Genomic DNA, 12418 nt, shown 5'->3' on the forward strand with positions numbered 1-12418 from the left:
CAACTTAGGCTTAACCTTCTATAGCTATTCCGACAACATCACCATTCTTCTTACTTATGACCAACGTCCTCCATGACAGACACACTACAAAGGACACTTGAAGCAGTAGCAACATGGATGAAAAATCACAAACTGAACCCAGACAAGACCAAATTCATTCTCCTTGAAAATAATAAAACCCTAACCATAACAAATCTAGTAATAAACTCAATCACATACCCCTTACAACCCACTGTAAAACTTCTAGGAATGACGATAAGCAGATGCTGTACTATGCAACAATACAATACAATACTAATCAACAATACAATACAATACTAATCAACAAAACAATACAAAAATCATTCATGGTCATGAGAAACTTGAGGCAAGTTCGAAAATTCTTCGACAGAACACAATTCCAGCTCTTGGTCCAGTTCCTAGTCCTAGGTCTTCTAGACTACTGCAACATACTCTATCTCCCCTGCCCCACAACCATGATAAAACAACTACAAACAGTTCAAAACACAGCGCTAAGACTTATCTAGTCACTGAGGAAGCATGACCACATCACGGCGGCATACCTCAACTCACACTGGCTCCCAATACAAGCAAGAGTACAAATCAAATTCTACTGCCTACTATTTAAAACCATAAACAGAGACAGCCCAGCCTACCTAAACAACCGCCTCATCCAAACTATCTCAACCAGACATAGGAGAACCCACAAACCATTCACGCATCCCCCAATCAGAGACGTCAGACGAAAAAAACAGTACGATGGCCTTCTAGCCACACAAGTAGCAAAACTGGACCACCAACTCTCCATTTTATTGATAACGACCCCAGACTATAAATTGTTCAGAAAAGAAATAAAAACCATGCTATTCAAGAAATCCTTGAAGACAAACTTATATTGCAAGACTCTTCCCAATTCTCTGAAACAACTCGCTCTTCTCTTCAATTCCTCTTCAAATGGCCAGATAACTTCTTTTGTAATCCGCCTTGAACCTCAAGGTATTGGCGGAATAGAAATCACTAATGTAATGTAATGTTTTTTCTTGAATGCTAACCCTTAAGATAGACCTTAGCATCTGATAACTATGATAGCCATTTAACCCTACCCGTTTTCTGTCAAATAACCAATTCCTAATCCACAACAGAATATTGCCTCCTATCCTATGGTTCTTTAATTTTCTCAGGAGTCTCTCATGAGGAATTCTGTTGAAAGCTTTCTGGAAATCTACATACACTACATCAGCCAGCTCATTTTCATCCATGATTATTCACGCAAATATAGTCCATACATATTCACTGGGGAAATCCTGAAACCTGACTGGGTTGCAGCCCTTGAGGCTTGAGGTTGCCTAACTCTGTCCAAGATGATATGGAGGCCAGTTAAGTGGTGGCTGCAGAAAGGGTCTTAAGAGTAGTACAGTGGTCTTTGATCTGTTCCATCTCTTCCATGATCTTTTAAAAAAAAATCATTTAAAAAAAAAGTCATAGGTAAGACCAATGACCATGAAGTCCAGAATTCTATCTCCTACAGTGGCTAGTCAAGGTTTCCCTTGCACAACATATTGACTAACTTTTCCTAGATATCTAAAGCCTGTAGTCATGAGAATTCACGAATTCCAAAACAAATAGCGAAAGTTCTCAATGATATCTCAACCATAAAAAGTTGATTTGTGTGTATATTACACTCTTAACTTTTGTTTACTAATGACCTAAGATCATTGCATTCCTCCACCCCCCCTCCCGAGAGAGAAACTGACAAATTACCTCGAAGGGCTTGTAAGATATTACGCAGGCCTTGAACATAGCATTCAGCATCCAGACTACAATTTTCTCTTCCAGGGGCCACCAAATATGGTGTGGGTTTCTCACCTACTTGACCTACTTCAAAGAAGATTCAACTACAACTTACTGGTGTAGTTGCTGCTGCTTATCAAATCCAGGAGCCTTTTAGTCTCTGTACATGGACTCTGCCTTCCTTTTATAGGCTATAAAGAGAGGGAAGTCTCTCACATTCTCATTTGTGGGATTTTGTGAACAGACATTGTTGCAACTTACTTGAGAGTTGAGTGTCGAGAAATAGGAGGGTGTTCATCATTTCTGCTCTGGGCTCTACTTCTCCAGTGTAAATGGAATTGTTTCAACTATTCCATGACAAAATCTGTAAAGAAGAGGTACTTTGGTGGACAGGGGTATAATAGGAGACCAGTCAATTTCTCCTATTCAGGAAAATCTTCTAATTTTTGAGCCGAAACCCCAAATTGTTCAGTCTATGTCAGTGTCAGAAAAATATTTTATATCTGAGCTTGTGTCAAGTTAGCAGACAAGGGCTCCTTAAAGATTCTTCTTGTTGCTGAGGCATAAATTGATACAGATCTGTGCTCTGGTGAAGCTTCCTCCAAAAATGAACTTAAGACGGACAGTGGAATAGCCAGCATTAATGCTAAGGTCATTCAATACCCTGGAATCAATGCCATATATACAGGTACTGACAGTGTTCAGAACTGGCTGAAACTCCATCTGTATTGGTGATCCAGAAGGTTGCTTGATTACTGATTTAGTCCAGGGTTCCCTGAAAAGTATTAGTGGCCATATATCAGGCTCTTAGAAACTTCCACAGTGCACCAGATGTGGATGAGAAAGAATGAATCTTTCTTGGGGCAGGGGGTGGGGAAGAATCAGTCGGGATAAATTTTGGCTGTCAAGATGTCACTACTTGTTGCTTTATGGGCTTGATGTCTCTGTCTTTGCTCGACTATCCAAATAACTGCCACTGTTGAAGCAGTGGAATCCTACCATCTTCAGGTAGGATTTTGATGGTCAGTCCCAATGTTGATGCTCAACCTTGATGGGGTGAGAGATCAATGCCTCCTTGATGCTAATGCATCACTAACAATTTTGTGCAACTCCTGAGTCTCTCAAAATTGATGCCTTCAATGTACTTGCACTGGATTTAAGACAAAACAAGAAACTATCTTTATAGCCATGAAGACCTCCAGGTCATTATAGCTTTTGGCACCAGACACAGATGGACATCTCATGTTTGGTTCTGAGGTACTGCAGGCACAAATTGTGTGTATTGTGACCAATAATGTTCCACTGTACAGCTTGCAAATCTGGAAACTGCTAGGCTCTTCATTTTTAAATAATATCAATAATGAAAATCTCCCCACAATATCATCTGATATGCCAATTAAAATGACCCCCCCCTAAGGTTAAAAGTTAGTGTATCTGAGTAAACTGATGGGGTTTTGCAAAATATTTGCTCCTTTTGAAACACAATGACCTACTGAGATTAAAAATATACATACAAAGGGCTCCTTGGAAAAAAACTAAACTAGCTGTACACAATGATGTCAGAACAAGATGTCCTTCAGGTGCATGAATCAGATTACTAAAAAGTACTTCAAACAGAGAGCTTTGATAAACTTACTAAGCTGGGTTTTATCAAATGAGGCCACACTTTAATGAGGATCTCAAATACTACTTGTCCTCAGAGAAAAAGATTTTCCTTCAAAATACTGAGGTGTTGCATAAAGAAACCATCTAATGGGCACTGTGGGCAAACAAGAACTAATAGGAGCTGAGAGACCACTATAACAAAGGAACCGCCACGCATGGGCAAAAAAGCTTTTTCCTTTAGAAAAAGCTTTAGAACCTTCTATCTGTTCTGTGTTGCTGCATGAATCTGTGCTCATCTTATGTGACTGGTCAATTCTGCTGATCTTCAAAGATCCATGGTTATCTAAGGTCTTTTTAAAAAATGGTTACAAATTTTGTCTATGAAACTAATACCAAACTCTGTACATCACTTCACTAGCATGACCGTGGGACCTGACATATTTAAGGGCCAGCACTATGAGTATGTCTTCCTAGATGCTAAGAGCCCAAAGTCTCAAAACCTTGTTTTCACAGATGAAAAAGTACATACCTTCATTAGGAAAAGTCCAAAGAGAAAAATTAGTAACAACGTGTGGTAAAAACTAATGTTCTTTGCAGCTATGTGAACTGTTTGAAAATTGGTCACACAAACAAACCACAGCGGGATTGACAGAAAAGACAAACCAGTAGTGTTCCTTCAAAACACTTTATTCCACCGTCACCATGAACAGCTTGGCTTCTGACTCAACATGAATTGTGTTTCTGCTGGTTTGTCTTTTCCATTAAACCTGCTGTGGTTTGTGTGACTGATCTGAGGTGGATTGCTTCTTCTGTCTGACTATTTGAAAATTGTCCACTAAGCCAAGAGTGGAAATATATTTAGAAACTGTAGGTATCAGTCAAAAATCTTTAAGCACCAGAGAAACCTTTTCTCTAATTTTTTTCTTAGTCTTACATTTTTGCTCTTCATTGCTGTTTCCATTTTGTTTGGAACTTTTGTTTTTCATTATTTTACACCATCATTAGGTTTTAAAATATTTTTTTGCATCTTATTACTTTTTGCTTTTCCAAATTTTAGACAGTCAATTCACTTGGCTCCTAGGATTTTTATAGGCCTGCTTTAAGTTCTTACTCACTGCTTAGGCAACCTAAGTATGAAGGATTTAGAACAGACTGGAAAAAAAATCACTGACCTCTCACTAACTGGGTACATTTCACCACATCTGTATGAGGATGTTCAATGGTGATCTCAAAACCTAAAACACACATTCGAAGAAAAAAGTACTGTATCAAATACCATTTCATCAAATTTTATAGTGAATCTGCAAGAAAGATATCCCTGCTGTTGACTACTCAGTTGCATTTTTAAGAGTAGAAGGTTAAACTTAGTAGTTCTAAAACTTGACCTGGTAAATCCTCTACCTGTCAGGTTTTTAGGATATCAACAATGAAAGATTAGGTTCTTACCTTGCTAATCTTTCTTTTTAGAAGACATGGAATTCCATACATTAGCTATTGCTTCCCACTAGTCGCAGATCTGCAGAAGAGTTTTATCACTTTAAATCTCTGAAGTCCTCCCCTTTTGCAGTGAAGAACACCTTCCTCTTCAGTTGGTACCAAAGCAATCAAACTCTATTGAACAGAAGAAAAGAGGAGGAGGGGCACAGGAAGCTTCCCCAGCAATAAACTACATCCTGCTCTGCTCTGGAACTTATGATAAAGGAACAAATAATAAACATGTAACAATTACGCACATGAGTATCTAGGAGCCAACCTGCTAAGTGCAACCAGTAGGGGCTATAAAACCCTCCAAAGGAGAAAGGGAATAGGGGCCCCCATGTTCCTGTAATAATGTCTCTGTTTAATCTTAGAAACAATATAAGAGGTCCTGAGTCGGACAATGGCAATGTCCGAGGCAGAAATTCAGTGAATTAAAGCCCATATAGGATGGGCTGTAAAGAATCCCTTGTCTTCTAAAAGACAAGAAAGAAGATTGCAAGGTAAGAACTAATCTTCATTCTTAAGCAAAGACATGAAATTCAGTATGTTAGCTGATGTACAAAAGCAATACCAGACATCTAGGGAGGAACATATAAGCCTGCCCGAATCCAAAGGACCCAAAAGCAGCGTCCTCTTGAGCCACCACATCCACCCTGTTGAATTTTGTAAAAGTGTGGAGTATAGACCAAGTAGCTGCTCTACAAATCTCATCAGGGGAAACAGCCTGGGACTCCGCCCAGGAAGCAGCCACACCTCTAGTCGACTATACTGCAACTGAGACAGGGGGGCTGTTTACCCCAGACAATGTAAGAAGATGAAATTGCCATCTGGCAATCTAGGAAGGAACTGGTAGCTCGAGAGACCTGCCTCTGTGGGAACACATCAGATCCACATATCAAGGCTGGTGGGGTCAGCTCAGAGCTACCAGAAATCATCAGACCCTGCTGGTTCGCTATCCTGCGGATAATTTGACCCACCATGGCCCATGAAGGAAATACATAGAGGAGATTGGAGGGCCAGGGCTGCACTTCCCTGCTCAGCACTGTGACTGTAGAAGTGATCTGTTTTTGTGTTCTTGGCTGTGATAATCAAATCCATATTCGGGTCTTCCCCAGCATTGCACAATAGGGCAAATGCTCTCTGGGACAGAGACCACTCCCCTGAATCCAGAATCTGCCTGCTGAGAAAGTTGGCCTGGATGTTCTCTACTCCTGCCACGTGAGCAGCTGAGGGCCTGCAAGTAAACTTCTGCCCACTGGAATAACGTCTATGATTCCAGGCATAGGGGAGTGCTTCTGGTGCCTCTATCTGTTCACATAAATTACCGCAATAGCACTGTCTGAAAACATCCTCCCTGCCTTTAGAGCCACACGAATGGCTCTATTCCAGACAATTTAAGCACCACTTGCTCTCCAATGGGACTACTTGTTTTAGAGGGGGTGACTGCAGAAGTGAGCCCCTCAGCTATGAGGGCCACCCATTCGTGGATCCTGAGAGGTATACTCCTCAGCAGAGCATCGCCCTAGAGCCACCAGTGCAAGCTGCACTTTGTCCCCGAGGTCCTGAGGAGCTGCATCTGCAAAGAGTGGCGTTGTGGAAACAACCTGGACAGAAGAGAGTACTGGAGTGGGGGCATATAAGCTCTCGCCCAGGGAACAACTTTCAGGGAGGCCACCACTGAACTCAGCACCTGCAGGTAATGCCAGGCCATGGGGCTCAATAGAGCCAGGAACTCTAAGATCTGCTTCCTGAGCTTCTGTTTGTATGACTCAGGAAGAAAAACATGTCCCTGCGCTGTGTCGAAGTGAACTTCCAGATATTCCAAGCACTGAGTCAGCTGAATATGACTCTTTCAGAAGATGACTATCCAACCCAGGCTCTGGAGAAGGGTTAACATCTGCTGCACCATATGCTCATCTTACTTTTGTGAGGGGGCTCCGATCTGCTAATCATCCAGGTAAGGATGCACCCTGGATGCCCGTCTTGCTTAGATGGGTTGTTCCAACCACCATCACCTTGGTAAAGGTGCGGAGGAGCTGTAGCCAAACCAAATGGGAACATCACAAACTGGAAATATCACTGCAGAATGTGGAATCTTTGATATTTTCTGTGATCCAGAAGGATGGGGATGTGAAGGTATGCCTCTGTTAAAACCAGAGAGGCAAGGAATTCTCCTGGAGCCACCGCCACTATAATGGAGCAGATCATCTCCTTGTGAAAACGGGGTATCTTCAGGGTCTCATTTATCAACTTCAATCCAGAATGGGACTCCAATCTTCTATGTCTTTCTTGGGCACTATGAAGTATAGAGAGTATCTGCCTGAGCTCAATTCTTCTTTGGGAACTGGTTCTATGGCATAAATATCCAAGTGTTATTGCACTGTCGCTCGGACTCTGGACTCCTTCTCCAACCATCAGGCTGGGGAGTTGAAGAACAGATCCTGAATAATGTCTAGAACTCAATGGTCGAACAAAATCTGTTCCCATTTCCTCCAGAAAGCAGACAGTTGCCAGGTGATATGAAGAAGGGCGGTCGTTGTCCTGGCATCGTTGCTGTTTCTTGGAGGCCAAGCCACAGCAGGAACCCGCGGGTTGCTGTTGCCTGTAACTGCCAAATCTCTGTCTGGACCCCTGAAAAGGCCTCTGAGAAGAGTAACCGGAGAGAAAATGACAGGATCTCCTGGAGGCATGAAAACTGCCATCCCTGGCAGAACGACAGCTCTGGCTGTATGGGAGGGATCTGGGGCAGCAATCCGCCACACTGGCCATGGGGTCATCCAGCCCTTTCCCAAAAAGCATCTGTTCTTTAAAGAGTAATCTGCTGAGAGTGGCCTTGAAGGCAAAGTCGACTGCCCATTGTCTGATCCAGAGCATCTGGTGGGCAGAAATGGAGTAAGCCAAAATCTTACTCAGGACTTCAAACTCTCTTTTAGGGATCACGTCCACCACATGGTCCTGTGCATCCTTAAGCATCACTCTGCCCTCACTAGGAAGGGAGGTCACTTGCACAAACAGCTGTTGTAAGTCTGGAGACGTAGGATAGAGCCTAAATGTAGCCTTGGCCACCTTCAGAGAGCCTTCAGATGACTGCCATTGGTCAGCAACTAAGGTAATGATATCTGAATGAGCAGGAAAAAAGGATGTCTGTGCATTTGTGCCGCTCATAATGAAGCGCTGAGAGATAGAGGGCTGCTGGGCTGAGTGTGTCAGAAATGACATGTGAAATGGAAACTGAGGGATTCATCACCGTGATTCACAGCCACTCCTGCCATCTGACTTCCGGACCCTGAAAGGGATCCCAAAACATCAACAGATGCAGAAGAGCAATGAGATAAGGGCATTAAAAGAAACTTCCAATCATCCCTATTCAGCTCCAAAGGATCTCCCTGAGATGGAGTTGGTGTGCCCGTAGGCAGCGCAGCACTTCCTAGACCCACTAGAAAAAGCTTTGCACCAGAGGCCTGTAAGATCACAGAATGGGGAATCAGGCTCTTCTTCGTCACCACGTGCTTGTGTTTCGCCCCTCTCGGTCTTTGAATGAGATCTCTTTCCCACAGACTGGGCATTCCAGGCTTTTGGGGGTTCTAACATCCTGGAGGATTGATTAGAGGCTGAGCCTGAAGTTCCTGCCCCTTCCTCCTGTGCATGGCATGTGGAACACAGCCATTCCTCAGCCAGTACATCTGCGCACAAAAATGCAGGAATCGGGACATCCATTACAGATGATCCTTAGGCAAAACTAAATGTCTTCAGGCAGAAAATAGAGTGTAGAAAAAAAAAACTGCTAAAAATCCAGGGTGGCTGCTTCCAGAAAATGTATGTCATAAACGACCCGTTGAAGCCAAACCGAAAAATAAATAGCAATTTAGGAGTTCTGGAGGTGGGGGAACCTAACCCCCAACTCCAGAAACCCTCAAAACTAGATTTTTTATAATCTTCCAATTTTCCCCATAGGGAATAAAGGGAGTATTTTATGCATTTAGATACCACTTATAACCTAAGTGGTTTACATTCAGGTACTCAAACATTTTTCCTATCTGTCCTGGCAGGCTCACACTCTGTCTAATGTACCTGGGGCAATGAGGGATTAGGTGACTTGCCCAGGATCACAAGGAGCAGCATGTGATTTGAACCCACAACCTCAGGTTGCTGATGCTGTAGCTCTAACCACTGCACCACACACTCCCCACTGAGTACTCACTGTGACTTCCAATACCTGTCATTGTAAATCAGCCCTCCTACAGGGAAAGGATTTCTGCCTCAGAGATAGCTCAGCAGAGAAGATGGAGATCTTCTGGCTGTCAGTCTGGCAAACCTCAACCATGGACTCCCACCCCCAAAGTCCTTGCGCCACACCTGGGGGAGAACTTCACCTTCCACTATCTGATATCCAAAGGATTGTTACACAGGGGCCCCACAGCCTGTGCTCAAGCCTCTGATAAGAAAATCAGCAGGCATGTAGCTCCCAGGGGAACTAACCTCAAGCTCCTGAAGGGACACAAAGCAGGCTGGTTCCAAAGGTATTTGATGAGATTGTCCTGGGAACAGTAAGCTCAAGAAGGGAACCTCCAAGAACCAAAGCCACGAAGAAATCCATAAATCCAATGGAAATAGACCTAAAAATAACAAAAAAGAAGCAGAGCAGAACATACCTTCTGAGCTTACTTGCAGAAGGAAAAACCAAAGAGGGAACTGTTCTCCACTGCAGAAGGGGAGGAGTTCAGAGATTTAAAGTGATACCCTTCAGCAGATTTGCAACAAGAGGGATGCAACAGCTAACATGCAGAATCCCATGTCTTCGCTAAAAAATAAATATTAATGAGATATATTTAAATGCACTACCTGCACTGCATGCACATTTCCTTTAACTGTGCATTCATTGTGGATATCCTGAAAACCTGACTAGCTAGGGATCCCCTAGGACAGGTTTGAAAACCACTGATTCCAAGTCAGTGTTTCTCAATCCTTTCCTGGAGGTACACCTAAACCCATTGAGTTTTCAAGATTATCATAATGATTATGCATGATTATCATTTGGCAAAGAAAAACAAAGGGGGAGACCTGTGGTGCTCAATCATTTTATTCACTCAAGACCCGACATGTATGTGTTTCAGCAGTGAGGCCTGCCTCGGGGGTCTTTTCCTCAATGTAGATTACTTTCTGTGATTGACCTCTTATAATATGCAAACAATATCTTATTCAACGATGAGTTGCTCAATAAGATGACTTTGAAAAACAAAAAAACAACAAAAAAAACCCAAACTGCTGTATGCAGGAGCAGTGTCTTGTTTCTACTGGATCAAAAGTGAAACATAGGAACATGATGGCAGATAAAGGCCAAATGGCCCATCTGCAGTAACCATTATTGTAGGGATGGAGATCTGATAAGTTCTGATCCAGGGCATCAGAACACAGGCAGGGTCAACACACAGGCGGTTCTGAACGCAGGCCAGGTCGGCACACCGACCTAGGCCCTGTGTGCGGATCTAGGCCTGTGTGTGGATCTAGGCATGTGTTTGGATCTGAGGCCCTGTTTCTCATTCCCTTTCCCTTCTTGCCATGCAGCCATTCTAAGTAAAGGAAAAATGCTAGCATCTTGTCACAAGACTTTTGTCACATATTAACCTGACATACATTTACCTTTTTTCCTTATCTTGTATAAGCATCCCTTATATAGGCAACAATCAGACTTTGCCTACAGCTTAAGGCTAAGGAGCATGCATTATAATCTTTGGACTGTCACATGCTTATCTTATTTGAGCTGTCCTTATTTGGTAAGGACATCAGCTGACAGGCATTGCATATGTGCAAAGACTCAGTGTTAATCAGGCCCTTGTCTAAGTGCTGAGTTGGAGGATGATCACGAGGTAAAAGCACGAGGTAATCACGAGGTAAAAAGCATGTATCTTTGTATCCCCCAATGTAAAACCATGTACCTTTGTACCCACCAATCATGAGATGTGTAAACGAGGGAGTTACTATGATGTCATTAGCTTAGAAGCATAATAAATAGGGACTCGGAGCTAGTACTTACTAGCGCCTCCTCCCGATTCTAAGATTGCATGTGTGTTTCTTTTGTGGCATTCCTACACATTATCTCTTTCTCTCTCTGAGAGATCCCACGTGCCTATCCCAGGCCCTTTTTAATTCAGACACAGTCTCTGTCTCCACCACCTCTTCTGGGAGACTGTTCCATGCATCTACCACCCTTTCTGTAAAAAAGTATTTCCTTAGATTACTCTGGAGCCTATCACCTCTTAACTTCATCCTATGTCCTCTCATTGCAGTTTCCTTTCAAATTAAAGAGACTCGACTCATGCGCATTTACATTACATCGGTATTTAAGCGTCTCTATCATATCTCCCCTCTCCCGCCTTTCCTCCAAAGTATACAGATTGAGATCTTTAAGTCTGTCCCCATATGCCTTATGATGAAGACCACATACCATTTTCGTAGCCTTCCTTTTGACCGATTCCATCCTTTTTATATCTTTTTGAAAGTGCAGCCTCCAGAATTGTACACAATATTCTAAATGAGGTCTCACGAAAGTCTTTACATGGGCAGTGTTCTCCCTAGGGTCTTTCAGCCGGGCGCTCCACCCAGCTAATTTAGATGACCGCCCGGCTAATCCTGCTGCTGCCGCTGCCGATGCTCCTTCCCGTGCTGACTTGCTGCCAAAAATTGTGTTTGTGACTCCTGCCTTTTTTTTTTTTTTTTTGCGCCAGCATTTGAATCGAACCCACACTCCGGGGCTCTAACATGTGCGTGCCGGCTTCCTTTCTCTTCCCTCTGAAACCGGAAGTTACGTCCCTTGGGGGGAGAGAAGAGAAGGGAAAACGGCATACCATGTTAGAGCCCTGGAGCGTGACTTAAAGAAGTTTACTGCATTGACTATTAAACTCTCATAGAAAACGGCAGAAAAGGTTCAAAACCTCAATAAAATTAGTAAACAAATCCATCATCAAAGTAAGCTGATACGTTTAAATAAAAGCCAGATTTCCTCTTTGTAAGAAATTACTAGGACAAACTAAACAGGAAAACCGCATCCAGGATTATCTATAGAAAAGAAAGTTGAAAAATAAGCAGAAAGCCGTGGCCCCTCTCACATCAGGGAAGCCTGTGATCACACAAACGAGATTTCTGTAATGAGACCACTGCAGCATACCTTTTTGCAGAGTGACAAACAAAACATAGAGCCAAATGGGGATTTTTGTTTTTATATAGATTGAATCTGAGGAAATCAAACTTTTCTCATCTTTTGGAAGTAATAAGCCTGGCAGGTAACAGCTCTCTCAGCCTCGGAGCACCTCATTAGCCTATATCTGCTGCCCCCTACACCAGAGAAAAATACATACTGCACCCGTACTTGCTGCTTTTACTTGCTTCGGGCCTTCTTCGCTGCCGGGTCCTGCCTTCGCGGAAACAGAAAGTAGGCAGGACCCGGCAGCGAATAAGGCACGAAGCAAGCAAGAGTAGCAAGTTGTAAGCTTCCCTCCGTCGCTGACCTATGGAAGATAGGCCAGCTATGGAGGAAAGCTTGCGA

At 43.1% G+C, this 12418-nt stretch overlaps 1 protein-coding gene across 3 annotated transcripts in view; it reads right to left on the reverse strand.

Annotated features, from left to right (window-relative positions):
* The window catches only part of CCNT2 (cyclin T2), a 158787-nt gene that overhangs the window by 64649 nt on the left and 81720 nt on the right, over positions 1 to 12418 (reverse strand). For 2 of the 3 annotated variants that reach the window (XM_033946202.1, XM_033946204.1), the window contains exon 5: positions 4569 to 4631. The exons of the other annotated variant lie outside the window; for it this stretch is intronic. In XM_033946202.1, coding sequence (XP_033802093.1) covers positions 4569 to 4631 — 63 coding nt within the window. The remainder of the gene's footprint in view (positions 1 to 4568; positions 4632 to 12418) is intronic. 3 annotated transcript variants of the gene reach the window in all.

This window comes from Geotrypetes seraphini, chromosome 5, assembly GCF_902459505.1.
Source record: "Geotrypetes seraphini chromosome 5, aGeoSer1.1, whole genome shotgun sequence".
Classification (NCBI taxonomy): Eukaryota; Metazoa; Chordata; class Amphibia; order Gymnophiona; family Dermophiidae; genus Geotrypetes; species Geotrypetes seraphini.